This window comes from Abramis brama (assembly GCF_963993115.1).
Source record: "Abramis brama genome assembly, chromosome: 5".
Classification (NCBI taxonomy): Eukaryota; Metazoa; Chordata; class Actinopteri; order Cypriniformes; family Leuciscidae; genus Abramis; species Abramis brama.
In genome coordinates, this window is record NC_139967.1 from 18,367,552 (window position 1) to 18,387,651 (window position 20,100).

The window sequence follows — 20,100 nt, forward strand, 5'->3', positions numbered from 1 at the left end:
AAATTGCCGGAATTAAATGATTGATTTTGATAAAATAAGATTATTAAAAAAAATTACAAATCCTTTATAATAAATGTACAATATGACATTACATATAGAGTACAGTATATAGTCTAGTTTTTATATTTAAATAGTCTATATTTTGGATTATAGGCCTATGATATTTTGTTTGTTTGTTTTTTCAAAAAGCAACAAAAGCCTTATCTAGTCTAAAAATCCTTATGATTAAAATTGGCCTAAATAAAATTTAAATCTTAAACAGATAGCCTAGATAAATAAACAACAAATAGGCTAATGTTTAGAATGGAGCAATTAGCATATTGCATTATTTAACTGACCAATTCGTCAAAATAACGTAAAACACAAGCCTAATGAAACGTTTAATGATAAATGAAACTTGCATGCTATAGGCCTATGATTAGGCTACAGAGGGTTAAAAGACAACAACAACAAAAATAACAAACTCATATGGATAGGCTATACAACCTAAAATACAGATGTTAAAAAATCAAGGAGGTCTGGGAGTGGGAACCCATTCATAATCTTAAATTAGCCTTGATGACATTTCAGATCTCTGAACTTTTTTCTCTGAACTTTCTGCTTTTGCACACGTGTTTTCCCTGAAAAGGGCAGATTTGTTTCTTGCACTCCCAGCACGGCTGAATATCATGTTCTTCATCAGAATTGTCGCGATGACAAAGATCGCAGTCTGAGCCTTTGTTTTTCAGTTTACTGCGAACCAGCCGTCGAAGCTCCCTGCGTTTATCGTTATCCACACAGCACGCCACGCCAATCACCTCGATGCGACTGGGGTCCCACACGCAGTCCTCCTCGCGACCGGACTTGATGGTGGAGATGTTGCTGTTTGGCGGAACCCACGCGCAGTCGTACCCGTTGCTGTGCCACGATTTCTGGAGAGGAAGACCATCACGGTCTATTTTCTTCACTTTTCCAACACGCACCCGCAGTTTGAAAACGACTTTGTCGTTGACGTCAGTTTTGAGCGGGTAACACTTGGCTTTATCAATGTTACGACTGACATAAACCCCGGCGCCCAGCATTCCATCTTTAGAGGGTATAAATCCTTTATTAATGATAGCCGTGGCGTTGTTCAAATGTGCGCCGTGAAACATTGTGTATACACGGTCTGACTTCGGTTCCTGGTTCTCGGACAGAGACTTACTGCGGTCTTTAACAGCTTTCCAGCCACTGAAAGACACTTCTCTCTCCATTCTAAGATTGAATACGAAGATTGAATTAGTATTTGGAACCACTAAAACAGCCTTTTATGTTTAAAATCAACGGAAATCATCATTAAAGGGGAAAATGTCCTCACCTTCTCCAAGATCGTACAGCCTATGCACCCGATATAGGCTACCTTTTTACTTTCGATTTCGTTACTTCCAAAATAAAAACCATCGCGAGATTCCAAAACCTTTAGTCGTCATTCCCATGACAGCTTTCTATATTAAATAGGCATATAGACTATTGTATTTATACAGGTAGCCTACTGTCCAAGCAGCTGATGCACTGTAAAAAAAAAAAAAAAAAACCTTCAACTTTGTTTCTATCCGTAACATCAGGCCTAATATTTGTTTCCATCCAATAACTTGACAAAGTTTTGTCAATTAGTTGAGCTCGTAACACTTTGGTTTTGCTTAAAACATTTAAGACAGCAATTCGTTTTAAAAACTTATATCCTTTAAATTTTAGTGGGTTTATTTTATTTTATTATTATTATTATTTTATTTATTTTTTTACTGTGATCACTACATTAATTATCCATTAATGGATATTTAGTCCTTACATATACTACCAGGTTACCCCATACTATAAGCTCCTCTTAAAAAATAAAGTTTTGACGCAGGGCCTCTTAATGAAAAACAGATTTATATAGGCTATAGGTTTAATTTATATATATTCCTTTGTCCTCATCTTTTGTGTTTAAGTAGACCTACCGTTAGGTAAATTATTTTTCTCTTTTTTCTTTATCATTTTCCTCGCTGTCATATTCAGCTTTTAATGTCACTCTCTCCATTTTTTTCAACAGTGCAGACTTAATAGTGTACTCTGATCTACTGTAGATGCAAATTATTAAGAAACGTCTCCAAGCCAGTTATTTGCATTTTAACCAAATGATGAAGGCTTCACAAGCGAAACCATGTGAAGGGTATGAATAGATGTGCGTGAGCTTGACCATAAGCTTCATTCTGTAGGCAATGTCTATTTGGGTTTTTAAATCTTCTTTCTTCCTTTGATATAATGAACGTGGTATGATTTCTGCTGGAATAGGTATCAAAATTGAAGACCTGAGAAACCTGGCAGCACTCGGCTAAAATTATGATGGAGACAGGTGAGAGTTTGTGAAAAGTATTTTAGTATTTTTATTCATTTCATTCGATGTTTAATTTGTAACGCATTAATGATGGGGCTTTACATTTATATTAAATGTGCTCACGTAACTATTCGTAAGTTATAAACACCGTTGTTGTTTTACAAATGTATGTCGACAATTTTATATTGTAGTATATTTAACATAACATAAAAAGTGTTCGCTCTTTTAATCTAAATATAGGCCTATACCTATATAGGCTACCTAAAGCTAACAGTTGTGAACGTCTCACTTTTTTAAAAAAAGAACCTGTCTTGACCCTGTTTTAGAACGAAAAAATAGGCTAAGTGTGCAAAATCTGTATAGCAACTGAAACGTGAAAATGAAGTGCTTTGAAATACGGGCTTTAGTAGACGACGTAATTAGGCTACTTGTTAAAAGCTAACAGAAATGGGAAGAAAATAGCCTAATGTCTGCACCTCAGCGGGGGTTTTGGCACTAAGAATGATTTAGGAATTTGTGCGATAGGTTAAAAGTGCCTGTCAGAATATGTGCGATAGGTTAAAAGTGCCTGTTATAGACGCAGGTGACTATATCAGATGCCTCAAAATAGTAAATATAGCCTATAGTCGTATCTTCTATCAAAACCAGAACAATATTTAAGACCCCTCTTATCTCTTTCTCTATGTCAAGTACCGCATTATGACTGTTAACGGGTGGATTATGACATCAGGCTATGACTGTGCGTGCACACCCTAGACCACAGATGAGACAGGTGTGTGTCAGAGAGAGAGAGAGAGAGAGAGAGAGAGAGAGAGAGAGAGAGAAAAGATACGAGTCTACCATTGAAAACTGATATTGGCCATATTAGAACATAAGATAACTGAGGTAAAATTCCACTCCTAAACGAGAAACAGCTGTTTGCCTATAAGGATCTGAATTAGATACCGAACAATTTATAAGCCTAATAATAGGCTACTTTATGTTAAATTGTTTGTTTAACAATAAGTATTTTGCAATCATTTTTCCTCATGCATAGGTGTGCAACATGGTTCTCAGTTAGTGTAGGTTAAACAGATTTACAGCTGGAGATCTCAATATTCCTGCAAAGCTTAGTTTTGTAGTTTTCTATTGAAACTGAAGACCATGACTGGACAGTATTTGAACAGAGTTGTATCTCCAGTCACCAGGAGATGAACTCCAACATAACATTAATATTCTGATTAAATTATTGTGTAAAATTAGTGCATAAAATGTATTTGACTCACAATTCTGTTTCTACCCTTAAACCATGTCATCTCTCATCAACATAGGAAAACATAAGGCCATGATGAATCAATTTCTTAACTAGTAATACCACAAGTAGGGACTTATAAGAAATGCATACTGTTTAAAACAAGTTCATATTTAACACATTTTATAGATCTTATTTGCATGAATATGTTATTTCAACAGCTGCTCAGCAATAAAACCCGTCAGCATTCATTCACAGTTCAATTCAGGGTCAGTCCAACTTTTTAAAACTTATTTTAAAAAAATAATAATAATAATTAAATAAAAACGGTATAGAAACAATAAAAAAATACTTAAAGTGTTGAATAAATAGTTAATTAAGTTTGCTTACTGAAGACATGTAGCAGTTCCAAGTAGCAGGTTCTCCTTGAATAAGAGTTACTGAGGTACAGAATGGTTGCGTATGGTCAGGTATAACAATTCATGATTCATCAGTGATTTAAACGATATAATATATAGACTAAATAATCATTTATCAACTATTCAAATAACAAGGACTGGCTGTTAATGGTATAAAGTAAACACCGATTTATTTTTTTTACAGAGTCTAAAAAAAAAAAAAAAAAAAAAACTACATTATCAAATGCCTGTGAAACTTTTAAAGCCTGTGAACACTGGGAAATTATGCAAAAGATACTTAAAGCAACCTATTGTGAATGCAGAATTTAATTTTTTAAATTGTTAAATTGTATTTAATTTTTTTATTTCTCTTTATGGTTTATTCTATCGATATATATATATATATATGCCCATGTGAAAAAAAGACTTCCACAACAAAGCAACAACAGCCTAACAGTGTGGATATTAACAAGTCTTTTTAGTGATAAAACGAAGCACTGTATCTATTGATAAAATAAACCATAAAATAAAAAATAAATTCTGCATTCACAATAAGGTTGCTTTAAGTATTTTTTGTATAATTTCCCAGTGTTCACTGGCTGAACAATAATAAACAATAACTAATTTCACAGTCATATGATGATATCGATTTATTTTCTACAGTCTCTTCTAAAAAATGATCACTGTTAGGCTATTACTGCTTTGTTGAACTGTAAAGTCACTGCTCTGAAGTGTAAAGTCACTATCCATGTGGAAAGCTTTTGGAACATACTTTATTTGCATGTCTATTATGAAGGTTCATTTAGTAAACAAAAATCCTTTACATTAATTCATGACAGCTTACTCCTGAAACATCAGATTAACCAGGGGATTTATTACATTTTTTTGCTTTGCTAGTGTTTTTTTGCTTCATTTTCTGTTTCTTAATGCCAGATATTTATTCAAAAAAAGACATAAAACACTGTAAATATATGTCTTTCTCCCCACAGAGTATTCCAAGAGAGTATACCAAGGTGTCAGAGTCAAGCACACAGTCAAAGATCTTCTTGCAGAAAAGCGATTACGGCAAACAAATGCACCCCGATACAGTGTAAGTTAGCCATCATTCTCACTGTCTTGTTGTCTGATGTTCTTAAGTATTAAATTGATCATCCCATATCCATAAGTGTTTTACTCTGTATTTTGTCTATACAGTATCAAAGAAATCATTGACAATATACAAACAAACAGAAGTATGAAGTGTAAGATATCTCTCACACAGCAACAGTATTCAGAGCATCCATGCTAGTCATGTCCTTGTTACTTTTAAGAGATAAATATCAGGCACACCTGCCAAAATCAGATTTACCTTCCTGAAAGGGGACAGACAGGCATTGTTACAGTAGACGGTTAAACCCAAGCCTTAACCGAGGCCACTACTGAGGGATTTGCTAACAAAATACAAAAGAACAGACAGACTTGTGCTCAAGTGAACTCCTGCCACAAGTTGTTGTCTGCTTTTGTGTCCTTTACTGAAACCAATGGACCAGTCGGTTCATGCAAATGCCTCAGACGGGGTGGTTGGCCTCAACATATATCTGAACAATGGTCTAGCAAAGGCATACCCATTACATATTCTACAAGTTAAATAAAAAGCACTCACAAAATATATGAATATAAACTATAAGAATTCCCTTTATAGAATATTGTTGAAAAGGGCCTCTATGCATGGCATGTATTGACAGCAAGTCTCTAACAAAGAACGATATCTACTAAACAAATGAACTTAATTCCACTGTGTACTTCCGCGGCATGCACGTCGCGGAGTCAACTGGGATATGATCCCATGATTTCTTTAGATCCTTGTGGCAAAATCTCATGAGAAGAGTACACACTCCACCGGAGGCAAGTGTACACACGGAGAGCAAGGGGGGGAGCACTGTTGTGACACTGGCAAATCATATTCAAATATCCTCCCGCATGATTTGCCTGGCTTTCAACAGAACAAGCACTAAAACTTTTTCTCCATATTCTCACTGGCTGCAAGTCAGGCAAAATACAAAGCAGCCCAATGGGGGTTCTGCGTTTCTCTTTGCCTTTATATTGTAGGGGGATTCATGCGTTTTCATTACACGCTGTCTTCTTAAGTGAAGTTTATGAGAAACACACACACATAGACACAACTGTGTTAGTGTCAATGACAATGACTCTCTAACATTTTTGTTTTCAGACGAGCAGCAGTTCTTCTCAGCCAGCTTTTGTGCCAATGCCCGGTGAGTCCATCTGGTAAAGCTAATCCACAGCTAGATCTAATTAGATATGTTCAGATCGAACAGGTGTCCACAGTGAGAGGCTAATTCATCTTGAATCATGGAGTTAACTGAATTTCCTGCTTCCTCTTGCAGGGTCACACGTGCTTCCTGGTTACTATAGTATGCGAAGATCCTTCCTCCCAGACTCAGACCTCTGCCATCCCATGAAGCAGTACTCATCACCAGACACTTACTCTTCAGCACTGGGAAGCAAGGCCTTTTCGTACGACCACCCCTCCACTTACCCTTCCTTCATTGACAGCTACTACACTCCTGATTCATATGGAGATTACAGAGGGCCAACGTCTTATACCACCAGCGGAGGGTCACTGTTTCCACCATCTACACTACCAACAATACTACCAACTCTGTCTGGAGAGTCTTCGTCACACTTGCTCTTGGTATTCACACTTCCTACAGCTGATATTATTTGGGTCATTGACGTATAAGTGTGTCCATGATAAAGAAAAACACAAATTTTACTCCTTTAGATAAGAACACAATGGTTACATTCTTAGAAATGTACTCTGTGTTCAAGTTGGTTTCATGTGCATGGTTTTAAAAAACGTTTATAGCATTTTAAAGAAAAGTTTCAATTCGGTAACTCTATAAACGTCCATCAAGTCAAAAGCAAAAACATTATTATCAAGCTAATTTTTAAATATATTTTTCATGGAATTTTTATTTTATTTTTAAATATCATGAATTTAATAATTAATCTGTAAATATAATTTATGAATATCATACATTTTGGGTGAAGATTTGGAACAGTAAGATTCAAAAAGAATGATACTTTTATTCAGCAAGGACATTCAATTGACCAAAAACATTTATAATGTTACAAAAGATTTCTATTTCCAATAACTACTGTTCTTTTGAACATTCTGTTAATCAAATAATTCTGAAATAAAATGTATCAGGATTTCCACAAAAATGCTAAGCAGTACAACCATTTTCAACCTTGATAATAACAGGAAAGCAGCAAAATCAGCATATTAGAATGATTTCTGAACGATCATGTGACACTGAAGACTGGAGTAATGATGCTGAAAACTCAGCTTTGATATTACAGGAATAAATTGCATTTTAAAATGTATTGCAATAGAAAAGATATTTTAAATTGTAATAATATTTCCCAATATTACAGATTTTAGCAAATAAACGCAGCCTTGGTGAGAATAAGAGACTTTTTCAAAACATTGAAATAACTCAAACTTCAAACTTTTAAACAATAGTGTACAACCTGACATAATAATTGCCTTGTCATAAAAAGACCGAATTAAAAAAAGGTTGCACAACCAACATGATTTTGTGGACAAACAGTTCATCAAAAATTAGTAAAAAATAAAATAAAATAATAATAAAAAAAGATTATGCCAAACTACTTAAGTTTTTCATTCTTTTAATTAGGCTTTTCTTCTTCATTATGATATCACCCTGACATTTTTGATATACACACACAAATATATATATATCAAAATTATAGATTAAAAAAAAAAAAAAAAACGACAAAAAAAAACGAGCGTCACATCATTGTCCCATTTTCTAACCATAATAATGAAAAGATTAATAAGCAATGTTGGTTTTTCAATAAGGTGTTGCATTTTTTGTTTGTTTTACTGTATTTATTGTTTTGTATCATGTCTGTATTTCTCTATTTTATCTCCATTTCCTGTTTTTGTAGCACTTTGGGAATGTGAAAAGTGCATTATAAATAAAATTAATTGTTATAATTATTTCTCTGTGATGCAGAGAGACCCTTGGGATCAGCCATCAGAGGACCCAGTCAGTCAGTCAGAAGTCATATGTCCTGAGGGTCCAGTCCCCGTGGCAGACTCACCATCTCTGGGAGGGCCTGACTCTGGCGGTTCCTCTCCATACCGTCTATCCTCGGGGCGCAGCGGGAGCTCCATCCCATCCAGCTCTCAGCCTTATACTCTACAACCCCTGGAAGATGTCCCGTACACAGCAGCATCCTACACCTCTGCCTCCAGCTACTCCTGCCCACCGTACATGGTGACACCTGGAGATCTGGCTGTGGTGAAGATGACAGCTGTAACCTCAGAGGAGACTAGTGGTGGGGTGGTGTCTCTCAGTGACACTACATCATGGGCTAAAGATGATGGAACTGGCTCCTGGTTGTCATATGAGACTAGGAGGGCTTTTTGAGAGGCTTAAATGACAATACAGAAACTGTGGACTAATCATTTGCACTTACACAGCCTCTCTATTCTTATACAGAAGGAGATTATATACATCCATCATAAAGATGACCTCCTCAAGAAATGATGATCACAATTTTTAAACTGTTCATATTGCGTAAGGATACAACAAAAACATGTGCTGATAGTTTAGTTAATTCAGGATTTAATTATGCATTTTACATGTCCACGCGTTTTAGAATGAATTAGAAGCAATGCTCGCTTTTTTCCCTCTTTCCTACATTTATAATTCACAAATAATACCAATGAACACTTAAAGACAACGATGTTAGACTTTTGTCAGGAATGCCATTATATAAAAATAAACATGTTTTGGCTTAAAGAAGGTGTGTTGTCTTTACAGAATAGAACAGAACAGCTGTTCTAAGGAACTTACCTCTCGACATGAGTACTGTTGTTAGGACGCCACTGCGTTGTTAAGTTAAGGCCCCCTTAGTGACAGGAGTGAATGAGGACACGAACACATCGCCTGTTCAAATTTCTCCCCCTTCGTTTAATTTATCTCTTATAAGTCATGCATTTTTCAAGCAATTAAACTATCCAACTAATAAACAAAATATGAATGTACAGTCAAAAATATACTAGTCAAAATAAGTTATTTAAATTTGCAGTAACTTTTATAAGGGCTTCTATTTGTGAGCCACCACGTTGCTAGGCGCTTTTTGTTTTTGTTCTTCTGGAGAGCAGCGCACGTCAAACTTTCGGAAGTTTATTCTTGATGTATTATGTAACCATATTTCTTTTCAGAGACCATTTTTTTATTACAATTACTTGTACTAGTTATAAAGTCAACACTATTCACGGGAGTATGAATCGATTAATAGGCGTTGTTTCGCAGTTGCCGTAAGGATTAAATGATAAAGTCCATCTAATAAAAACCGTGCCCTAGCTAAGCCTAGTTTGTACGTTTCGCCGAAACCTGTCTTGCTTTCCTTAACGTATACTGTTCAGTTGCAAAACAAGCCATGAGGAGAAAACTGCCTAAATGATATGCTTACGTGCGTTGTACTGAGTTTTTACTAGCCTAACGTTGCCTGAAAAGTCTCCGGACTCTGGACGCTGATGATGGATCAATATCATATTTTGGAGGTTATCGGGGAAGGGTCATTCGGGCGAGTGTTCAAAGGCCGCAGGAAGTTTAGCGGCCAGGTGAGCACTGCATGTGCACCGCGGTGTCAGAAAATCCTATTTCTTTACCCCCTGGAATTGATTTTAGGGATATTTAAGGCCATATATATTTTTCTTACCATATAATAACACAGCATTTCCTATATTTAAGTTAAAACTCAGTCTGAACATTAGAGAGAGAAAAAGAAAAACAGAACAGTGTTCAGCCGCAGCGCCTTAAAACATCAGTCAGCCAATCAGAATCAAGCATTCTAGAGTCTCGTGATATAAATGTGAATAATTTGCTGGCCACTTTGTTGGATTATTCAGTTCTGTGTCTACATTACAGCAAATTGTGATATAATCTGGATGGTTTAATAATTGTCTGGGTTAATTGTTTTTTGTTTTGTTTTTTATCATAAAACGTCATATTAGCCACACATTCAAAAACCCTCACCTCCAAGACATCAAATACAAAGAAAACAACAAGTATAATATAAACAGACTTTATTGAAGACAGAATCCCTCTCTGTCTGAGTAACATCAACACTTTTTTTTCCTAGGTCGTGGCTCTGAAGTTCATTCCCAAAGTTGGCCGCTCAGAGAAGGACCTGCGCAGTTTGAAAAGAGAGATTGACATCATGAGGGGGCTTAAGCATCCCAACATAGTGCTGCTTTTAGACAGCTTTGAGACAGAGAGGGAGGTATGACTGTCACGACCTACTCCCAAGTCATGCCATGTTTTCCACTGTTCCTACAGTATAACCTGGTGCTTCCAGTGTAACGGCTTGTTGAATTAAATATAGCTCCCAGGGTTCACAATTTTAACATTCAAATTTCTAGGTAATAGTTCTCGTTGGCAAAGTGAATGATTAAACGTTAAGATACTGGTGTGGGTACAAAAGCAGTGAGCTTGTGACTTTGATCATCCCATAACCTGTGTAAATGAAAAAAGTATCAGTGAGAAGAGTTAAAAAAAAAAAAAAACGGGCTGAATTTGTGTCAGAGGAATAATTAGAGCATGTATTCCTCTGACAGGTGGTGGTGGTGACAGAGTATGCAGAGGGTGAGCTGTTTCAAATCCTGGAGGATGATGGCAGTTTACCTGAAAATCAGGTACGTCAGTGGTCACACTGTTTTATTGTAACCGCCAACTCAACGTATTAGATAATTAATGTATCATACTGGTGTATGAAGCTAGAACTATCTAGACTTTAAAAGCTAATAATATCATCAGTAATGCATATAAGAAATTTAAGTATGCCATACAAATTAGAATAAACATTATATGTAGCCTAAGGTAAATGTATTTTTGGAAAATGTATACAGTTTATCATATATTTCATCACTTTTATTTCTTTGACTTGATGCTATGCTGGATATTCTGCTGCTTAGACCTCTTAACTGGGACACACTCACCTGTTAACCTGTTATCTTACTTGTGTAGGTGTGTGAAATAGCCTGCCAGCTTGTTTCTGCCCTGTATTATCTGCACTCCCATCGTATTTTGCATCGTGACATGAAACCACAAAACATCCTGCTGGGAAAAGGAGGAGTAGTAAAGCTCTGTGACTTTGGGTCAGTGTTGCCAATTGGTACAAGTACAAAGTTCAAACTACTTTAGAAACTGTATATATATATTTGAATTAGGTTGAATAGCTGTCAGTTGTCAGCTGTTAAATTTAAGTACACAATTAGATAATACCAATTTAGGTCAACAAATTACCAAGCAATGCTTAATTTTGTTCAGTCTGTTGTGTAAAAAGGTCGCATTGGCAATTAAAGAAAAAACACTTTAGCAAAACATGGTCAGGTCAAAGTGTCTGAATAATTTTTGGTCCCAAATCTTTATAAATTTTACTGGTAGTCCACTGTATGAAGAATTTTTGGGTATAATGTCACAGTTTACTTTATTTTGCTATCCTCACATAAATTAACTATAGTGTCTTGCACCCACTAGTAAAAAAATATCAAAAATTATATCTGGTGTCTGAATAAATTTTGGTTTGACTATATATATATATATATCTTAATGTGATCTCTAATAGCATAATGGTGTCATATCCTCGTGACTCTTCACAGATTTGCTCGTGCCATGAGTGTGTCCACCTTGGTGTTAACCTCTATTAAGGGGACGCCTCTCTACATGTCTCCAGAATTAGTGGAAGAGAAACCTTATGACCACTCAGCTGACCTTTGGTCTCTGGGCTGCATCCTCTATGAGCTCCACACGGGGGCGCCTCCGTTCTACACCAACTCCATCTTTCAGCTGGTGCAGCTTATAGTGAGAGATCCAGTCAAATGGCCAGAGAACATGAGCCAAGACTGCTTGGTACGGAGTAGTTACTTCCCACATGAAAACCTCTGACTCTGACTTTTAAATCGAATTAGTCTGATTTTGATTTAGTGTTTGACACACAGATCGAAAAAAAAGTGTTGCTTTATGTTAGTGTGCACTGGTTGTGGTAACATTGAATACTACCGAGTTTAAAACCCTTCTTTTCAATTGCTCTTTCTGTGGGTTCTCTTAATTTAGAGTTTTCTGAAGGGGTTGTTGATGAAAGATCCAGAGAAGAGGCTGTCATGGCCTGACCTGCTTCGTCACCCTTTTGTTGCAGATGGAGTTTTAAGTGAGGACTACTTACATTTTTATCATCCTATGAAATGGTATTTTCTTTGAAAAATCTTTTGAAAATATATCTTTTGAAAAAATAAAATATATTTAATTACAATAATAATGTATTATAATGAAAATATGTTCTTGTTACTAAAAGGGTGCCTTGTGCTGCTCATTGCTTTAACAGTGGTGTCAGATGAGGGTTCGAGCAACCCCCTTACAGTCCCACCCAGCCCAGACCGACAGGCCCTGAAACACCAGCAGGCTGCAGAGAAGACAACAGCACGCAATGGAGAGGGCAAACTACTGCGCAAAGCTAGAGAGCTTCGAGAGAAAGAGAAGACTAACAAACGGGTAAACTCATGCTAGCAACAAAGAAGTTGGTCTTTCTTCATTTTCTGCGTTTTAGATGTCTTCCTGTCTGGTTTATTTTATTTTTGCTGTAAGATGAACTTTATTTAAATGAAACCAATGCTATTGTTGTTGGTGTGATTTGTGAACATTCGACTATTTACATTATTATGGAATATGGGGAAAATGTGAATCAGCTGAGAAGGGCTTTCAAAAGTATTCATTTCTGTGGAAGTGAAATAATAAAATTGTGTTGGGTGTTGTTTTACTAGGAGATTGCGAGTCAGACACGCTGTAAGACAGTTTCTGCTGGAGGAGCCCCCACCACTGGCCACTCATTGGGCAGCACCTTTTCAGTGTATCAAAATTCATCTCAGCCAGGAACCAATCAGCATCAAGCAAATGACAACAGTGTTACCAGGTAGTATTCCCATCTAGAATTTGAAAACCTGCGGGCCTCAACTTAAAAAAAGGGCAGATTAACAATGCTGCTGTGACACTGAAATTGATGTTTTTGACCAGCGTGAAGGAATGAATATATTATAAATCCAAATGTAGAGAAGTGAAATAGTCGAAAAGCCTGTTTAAACCAAGGGTAAAAGATCAGATTTTTCAAATATAAATTGTTCCCATGTTCCCTTTTGTTTTTAGGGTTCGCTCAGCTCCACATAAAGGCCAGATCAGTAGAGACTATGAGAGGGAGTTCCCTTCTGTAGAGGTGGGACCCCGGCAAGTTATGAAGCGCCTTGGACATGCGCGGACCAGTCTGGCTTCTGTCAGGATGGACAGTGAGGTTGTTACTTTAATCATTTAAAATTATATTGTGCATTTAGTTGGAGCACACTACTAATGTCAGATCTGTCACACAAGGTTTTTCCACTAAATCTGCTCTGCAGGAACAAGATATCGACAGTGATTCTGAGTGGCAACAGTTGATTGAATTAAGTGATCAGGGCCCTGTGAACACCTCCATCCTTCCGAGGTTAAAAACCAAGCTGCTCTTCGCCAAAAAACAGGTAACGTTCTGTTAAATGTCACAAGTGCAGCTATTTGAACTGGGTAAGTGAGTGATTTAGTGTATTAAAGACTCACTGATCTGTCTAGCTATTGGTCAGGAAAGGTGAAGAGGCCTCTTCAATTCTACAGCCACTAAAGATCCTCAGGAACATTGTTCAGAGCTGTCAGTCCGGGGATGCTGAAACAGTGGGCAAGGAGTTGGAACTGCCTCATCTACTGTTCAACCTGATTGAGGACATCCTGAACATTCCAGATCTAATGCAGGTCGGACACAAAAATGAATATGTATCTTCTATTCATCTGATTATTGTTTTAAACTTATATTTTAATAATCTTTTATAAGTTGTTTTAAATTATTTTATTTTCATTTGTAAGTGAAAATGTGAATTTCTTCATTAATCATACTTGATTTCTGACTGATTATTATTTGCTAAAGGAATCCCAGGGTGAGATAATATTAGAAGATCTGATGAGTGTTCTCATAATGTACCTGGAAAAGAGCCCGGGCTGGGAGATAAAGGGCAGGAGGTATGGATTTATGAATCGTTTTTAATGTACAGAGTTACAGTACAGTTTTTTTTCTCCACTGAAATTGTTTTTACTTTCATTACTTCAGTAAATCTATTGTTCCTTTTTTCAAATGAAAGAATATTTAGTGTTAATTGCAGAACTCTTTGTTAGGCTGTCGTTATCTCTACTGCTGCTGGGCTTTTAGTGAAATTTTAATCTTAGTGTTATTTTATGAAAAATATTTTTTTTCTCATCAGAGCTGAGGATCTCTGTCAGCTATTTATTTCTGTATTTCTCTGTCGTGTCCAGAAGCATTCAGCGGTAAGTGCCTCTATATGAACGATTTTCTCCCTAGTTTGTGTCAAATGCAATTTTAATCTGAAAAAACGAAGTACAAAAATCGTAGGATGTCTGGTTTCATTTGCATTACGCTTGTGATTTTGTGGTCTCTCCTACAGCTTTTGGCAACAGCAGTCTTAACCTTGTTCACTCACCGTGGTATAGCTGTGAATGTTGGTATAGAAAGGCTTACAAGCTTTTTAGGGAATATTTTGTCAGACACGGCAGAGGTATAGTTCCATTATTTAAACTGTGAATAAGGGTTAACTCTGTTTGGAGTAATTAATGTCATTGATGTGATGAAATCCAGTGTAGTCATTCCCCACTCTTTCTCTCTCTCTCTCTCTTTCTTTTCCTCTCCCCCTCCCACCATCTGTCTGCTGCTCTCTCTTTTTCTTTCGCATAGGCACATAACCCCTTACCTGCAGGTTGGGGCATGTGTGACGGCCTTCTGTCACTGATTCTCCACAGACTGTCCGAGGTAATTCCTCTCACATTAATTCCCCTAAAATCTGTGCTGTGTTAATTAGAGATTGACCAATAATCGGTTTGACTGAATAATTGGTTTTCAATTGTTTAATATTGGATCTACAATACATAACACCATTTGAAGTCTCTTAGGAGCAGCACCCAATGACGGTATTTACAGATAAAGAAGCTAATGTATTACTTAACTTTTTTTATATACACATAAATATAACAGAATGTGATTATCATTGATAAGTACTAGCTAATATCGCATAATGTCCTATTTGTTATTGTTGTAATGTAATGATCATTGAATTATTATTAGTTCTTTAGTTAAGCCAGAAATAAATCAACAATTAAACCAGTTTGGCATAATGTTCATGGGACACTTAAACATCTGTATCTCTAAAAAAATTACTATTGGTCATATGTGTTAATGTCTTAATGATATACAAGTAGGGACACATTTTTTCTTCCATATTGTGACATGCATCCGAGTGTAGTGGATTAAAGAAGAAAAATGTAGGGAGGGGACTTGGTTCTTTCCATCGATTGTTTATTTTGAGATGTGGGCATTGTACTTGAAAATGAAAGCGAGTTTAGTGTCGATTGCGGAGGGGCATATGTTACCACAAAGAAGTCGCTTCACCAGAAAATCGAGTTATGAGATTTTGATTAAAAGTTACAAGGTTGAAAAGAAAAAAGAAAAATGAAACGCATGCTCAGAATCATGATCAATAATATGCATTTACAAAATAGATTAATTTTAGGGTGAAAAAGGTGAATTTTCTGGATAAAGAATTAAAATGATTTATTTTTCCTTCACTGATGAAAGTGTGAAAGCAGCTCACTGCTCGACTTTCAGGACTCAGAGCTTTGGCCCTGTTTGTGGGCTAAAGTGAACACCACACTGGAAAACACAACATCCCAGAGATGCCATTTCTCTCCTAATGGTACTGAACACCAAGAGAACATTCACTTATTTATATATTGTAGCTTTACTATACCAGTAATTTAATAACATACATTTGCCTCTGTTTTTCTCACAGGTCTGTATGTGTTCCTCTCTCTCGCTTTATTGGTTTTCTCCAGCAATCCATACAACTGTGTGGCTCTCCTGTCAGATAACTCCACAAACTGCTCTTCTGCCCTCAGCCACCTTCTCACCACCAGTTGGTGAGCATCAAACATCACCTTAAAGCCTTACTATGGTGTCAAACAGTTTCTTTTTTTAATATTAGTGGTGCTCATTTGAAGTGAATCTCTCAGTAGTTTACAGTATATTTCTCATTTTATACCTCACAGCAGCACTGCATTGCTTGAGCACGGTCTATTCTGGGGTGACTCAGAAATAAACAGCATATCAGTGATGAGCTGTCATCTTCTCTGCATCCCCTTCTCTTTGGAGTTATCCTTAGAAACATTTCTGTCTGTTCTCCGATCATATCAAAGCGCAAATATTGTGGCTGCTCTAGTGCAGGTATGGTTTAAAAAATACTCCAGTATTTTCTGTATGTTCAATGTCGGAAATGTAATTTTTGTATTTCTTATTTTTCTGCTGACTTGTCGTCTTGTTCAGATGATTCAAACTCTTCCCGTTGCCCTGGTGGAGCTTCCGCTGTGTCTTCTAAATCGTCTACTGCTATCTGACCCACAGCACACCGCTCCCTGCCTTATCACTGCAGCCCAGGCCTCCGCTTTCCTCCCTCACAGCACAGAAAGCCCAAACAATGGAGCAGACCACACTCAGTATCAACTTAACCACTTCGGGAATGGTGTGGAGCAATTTAAGAGCAACAGAATTGCAAAGAAAACCAAGATGGATCAAATCAAAGGTGACATCAATTCGAAGAAGAGGTTACAGCGGCTCAAAGGCTATGTAGATGCATCTAAGGAAAAAAATGATTCCCTAAAGGCTCAACACCAGCCATCCAAAAGCAAGACTGAAAAGTTCAGGGAGGTGCAACCAAAAACCAAAACATATCCGCAGAAAACCATGGAACATCTAAGAGAGAAAATCGAGCGGCAGAGCGGTTGTATACAGGAGCTCATGGACAGTTTGGAGATGCATGGCAGTTCTGCAGGACGTCCCCAAGATCTCTCAGCTCAGCAAGGGTGCAGCATCAGCTGGCTTATGGACAGTCTGGAGGAGTTAAGGAGAAGTGGCGATCACCCCAAGGTCTCCACGGCTAAAATTCGATCCTCACCAGAAGAGGTCAGAACAGCAAGTTCTCTGTTGGCTGTGCTGCTACAAAGTGAAGTTCTCTGTGGGTGTGCAGTGGAACTTCTTATCCTTCTCTCCCAGCTAACACTTCATCTCACCCATCAATCTCCCTTCTTTGTTCCCGTCAAAATCACCCAACTGCGGCTTGCATTGCGCCACCGAGATGATGGAATCCGAGCCGCATGCTGTGGCTTGCTGGGCCACCTGGGCTCAGGTGTCCGGCAGGTCATCAACGAATCAAAGTTTGACCTATTCCTGGACCTGTTAGGTTGCCTGTGCGATCCTGCTTCATCTGTTCGTAGGACGGCCTGCAAGGCGGTGGGAAACTGGCTAAGTGTAACGGGAAGAACCGATCTAAAGATTTCCAGTAAAGATTTCAAGAATACAACTGACATAAATGCCTTGTCGGCACAAGACAAATCGAGGAGGACACCAGCAATTGAAGGCGTCAGACATAGTGAGGAAGACGTATGGATGGAGCTCGCCATAGGAGCCGCCCCTCCCCTCGCATCACTGCTGTCAGATGCTGATAATGTCATTCGACAGCACTGCTGTGGGGCCTTGGGTAACCTGGCTGCTTTCAGCGGAGGGGATGGAGCACTTCTCAATGTAGATGCTCCAGGCTTGATTCTCCAAACTGCCTGTAATGATTCCCATCATGCAGTGCGACGGGCAGCTGTGGCCACTCTGCGTGTGTTTAGCCAACAAAACACATTGCTACAGGTAAGAGCAGTGTGAAAAGAGCAGTTTTCACTAACATATTTAGATAACATATTCTATACCTTCCAATATAATTAAGAGAGTAATGGGATTCATTGCACTCCTGTATAGTCAGACAAAGAGTGCAGTTCTTGTTGAATTGTTTTTAAACACTGATGCAAAATTAATATAAAGCTGCTTGTGTGCTGTATTGCATCATTTTGACAATTGTGCAAAAAAAATAAAAAATTGAAAGACAGACAAAGCTGGTTGGGGGAAAAAATCCTTACTGTCATTTTCACATTTTCTCCTTCCCTTCCTCAAGGCTCTGAGGTCTCTAGATGCAGGAAGAAAACTCTGTCGCACATCCCAAAGCTCTTTATTTCAGAGGGATTATCAATGGCTTGTCAGCAAGTTGGACGGGTCAGTTAAAGGAAAAACATAAATGTCAGCCTCATAGTTTGTGTGTAAGAGAGAGGATGTAATTTCACATTATCTAAAAATGGGTTGCTGGCTGGTTCTGTGACTGGGAAAGCTTTCTTTTTGTCTGTATTTATTTGATCTGTGATCAAAAGATTTTGACTGAATTTGAATCTGTTATGTATTTTGAGAAAATGGCAGTGACTCAGAAACACCTTCAAAATAACATTTTCTTACATTTAAAAGTGCATTTAGATGTATTTCAAATATAAGGTTTTTTTATTCAGCGAATGTTTGCCTTTTTGATTCACATACGTTATATTTAAAAAGGTTGCGATGAGTGTTTGGTCCTTTTTTTCTGTTTATAATAACAAAACTTCTCTTGCATTTTTATGATGTAACTAATTTGCCAGCCTTACTTGTATTTATTATTTCAAACTGTTTTATATAAATTTACCTCAGCTCAAATAGTTAATTGTCTGTATATTTAGGCTATATCGAAAAATCCGATATATATTTCGGTCTATCGAAAGGCTGATGTAAATGTAATCTGTAGGCTACGTGGGAAATATTGTGAAATCCATTTAGTCAACTTAATGAATAAATTGATAGAATTTCCTAAAATTGTGTCCGTCTTGTCTGTTTTATGTGTGATTTTTAGTTTAGTTTTTTTTTTTTTTTTGTCTTCACTGGATAAGCTATATCGTCTCATCATGTCAAAATTTTTGTTTTTAAGATGGCTATTTTACCGGAGATTTATCTGAGACGACTTGAAACTCTTCATACGTGTTTGCCACAAGAACAGCCTTTTGACTCGTAAAAAAAAAAAAAACCTTTTAATTAACGTTATTTTTTAGGAAGAATGATTTTATCTGAATTATAAAAAAAAAAAATCTGAATTCCAGTCATTTCCAGTATCCTGACCATACAAAAGTAACTTACCAGTGAAACATCAGGCTGTTTGACGCGTGAGACAGACTAAACGAACACAAGAGTAAAATATTAAATAGCGGGCAGATTTGTTTTGATTATTAAAAAAAACGATACAAGAACACTTAAAAAACTTGAGATAGCCTTGTTACAATGCGTATTTTCAAAGAAAAAGGGAACCAGGATTGTAGTGTGTGAATAAATTTAATTAGGCTATTTTTTTTTAATATTGTGTGATTATTTAAATGCTCTAAAAAATGACACTCACTATTTTTTTCCAACACTCGTGCACATATTTAATGTTTAGGCTACTTTAATTTTGTAGGCTATAGCTATATCGGATGGTGATATGTTACCGCCTCAGTGTGAAAACAACAAACATGAAGACTAAATTCAAATAGGCTACTGTTGGGTTCAACAGTATTTTATTTGGAGAGATATTGAACAATAAACAAGACTGATCGGTGTTCAGAAACTATAAATTGCCTGTGAACCGTACCCGTTAAAATGGATATTAGCCTACAAAAATATGAATGAAATGCGCTACACAGAAATAAGTCTTTTGACGGGATGAAAAAATATGATTTTCACCCTATTTTCTGCTCTTTGTACATTTGGTTCTGTCAGGGTTTTATAATAATAATTATTAAATGAAAAAAACTGGATGTTTAGGACTTTCGGGATACAAAAGGCAGAGTGGTTAATAATAAAAAATAAAAAAGTATATATTTTAGCATCCTACGTTGCTATTAGAATTGTACTAGGCTATTCTTTTTAATCCTTCCCTCTCTCTCTCTCACACACACACACACACACACACACACACACGTAACTGACACTGTCTATGAGGTTGTTTTTTTTAATGTCATTCGAGTTTCTTTTTCCTCCACATCGTGCATTAGCGAGGATATGGGAATAGCTCTGCTCCATTTGGCTTGCAG

The 20,100-nt window shown here is 37.0% G+C and overlaps 3 protein-coding genes across 4 annotated transcripts; 2 read left to right on the top strand and 1 right to left on the bottom strand.

The window, feature by feature from the left end:
* Positions 1–367: 367 nt before the first annotated feature.
* gig2o (grass carp reovirus (GCRV)-induced gene 2o) lies at positions 368–1,444 on the bottom strand. Its single transcript, XM_084113386.1, has 2 exons — positions 1,337–1,444; positions 368–1,233 (listed from the first exon to the last, which is right to left on the bottom strand). The coding sequence occupies exon 2, from the start codon at positions 1,230–1,232 to the stop codon at positions 567–569; it is 666 nt and encodes a 221-aa protein (XP_083969512.1). The 5' UTR covers position 1,233; positions 1,337–1,444; the 3' UTR covers positions 368–566.
* A 705-nt stretch (positions 1,445–2,149) lies between these two features.
* Positions 2,150–8,796, top strand: LOC311083591 (POU class 2 homeobox associating-factor 2). Its single transcript, XM_084115202.1, has 5 exons — positions 2,150–2,353; positions 4,954–5,054; positions 6,174–6,216; positions 6,349–6,656; positions 8,008–8,796. Exons 1-5 carry the CDS (start codon positions 2,341–2,343, stop codon positions 8,422–8,424), a joined length of 882 nt encoding a protein of 293 aa, XP_083971328.1. The 5' UTR covers positions 2,150–2,340; the 3' UTR covers positions 8,425–8,796.
* Positions 8,797–9,134: 338 nt separating this feature from the next.
* On the top strand, positions 9,135–18,850 carry stk36 (serine/threonine kinase 36 (fused homolog, Drosophila)). 2 transcript variants are annotated; one of them, XM_084115450.1, is made up of 20 exons: positions 9,135–9,626; positions 10,148–10,288; positions 10,623–10,700; positions 11,032–11,162; positions 11,667–11,916; positions 12,121–12,214; positions 12,389–12,555; positions 12,825–12,973; positions 13,204–13,345; positions 13,449–13,568; positions 13,657–13,833; positions 14,006–14,097; positions 14,337–14,400; positions 14,538–14,648; positions 14,825–14,899; positions 15,722–15,839; positions 15,936–16,062; positions 16,192–16,366; positions 16,466–17,833; positions 18,135–18,850. In XM_084115450.1, exons 1-20 carry the CDS (start codon positions 9,540–9,542, stop codon positions 18,252–18,254), a joined length of 3,786 nt encoding a protein of 1,261 aa, XP_083971576.1. In that variant the 5' UTR covers positions 9,135–9,539; the 3' UTR covers positions 18,255–18,850. The 2 variants fall into 2 exon arrangements, with proteins under 2 accessions (XP_083971576.1, XP_083971577.1); XM_084115451.1 differs by having other exon boundaries at positions 9,262–9,626; positions 15,752–15,839.
* The last annotated feature ends 1,250 nt before the right edge of the window (positions 18,851–20,100 follow it).

Excerpts from the sequence above, each read along its gene's own strand:
- gig2o (XM_084113386.1), bottom strand. The coding sequence starts at position 1,232 with ATGGAGAGAGAAGTGTCTTTCAGTGGCTGGAAAGCTGTTAAAGACCGC.
- LOC311083591 (XM_084115202.1), top strand. Across the intron at positions 5,055-6,173 it reads CAAATGCACCCCGATACAGT|ACGAGCAGCAGTTCTTCTCA; the intron begins GTAAGTTAGCCA and ends TTTTGTTTTCAG. Across the intron at positions 6,217-6,348 it reads AGCTTTTGTGCCAATGCCCG|GGTCACACGTGCTTCCTGGT; the intron begins GTGAGTCCATCT and ends TTCCTCTTGCAG.
- stk36 (XM_084115450.1), top strand. The coding sequence starts at position 9,540 with ATGATGGATCAATATCATATTTTGGAGGTTATCGGGGAAGGGTCATTC. Across the intron at positions 10,289-10,622 it reads GCTTTGAGACAGAGAGGGAG|GTGGTGGTGGTGACAGAGTA; the intron begins GTATGACTGTCA and ends TTCCTCTGACAG. Across the intron at positions 13,569-13,656 it reads TGCTCTTCGCCAAAAAACAG|CTATTGGTCAGGAAAGGTGA; the intron begins GTAACGTTCTGT and ends TGATCTGTCTAG.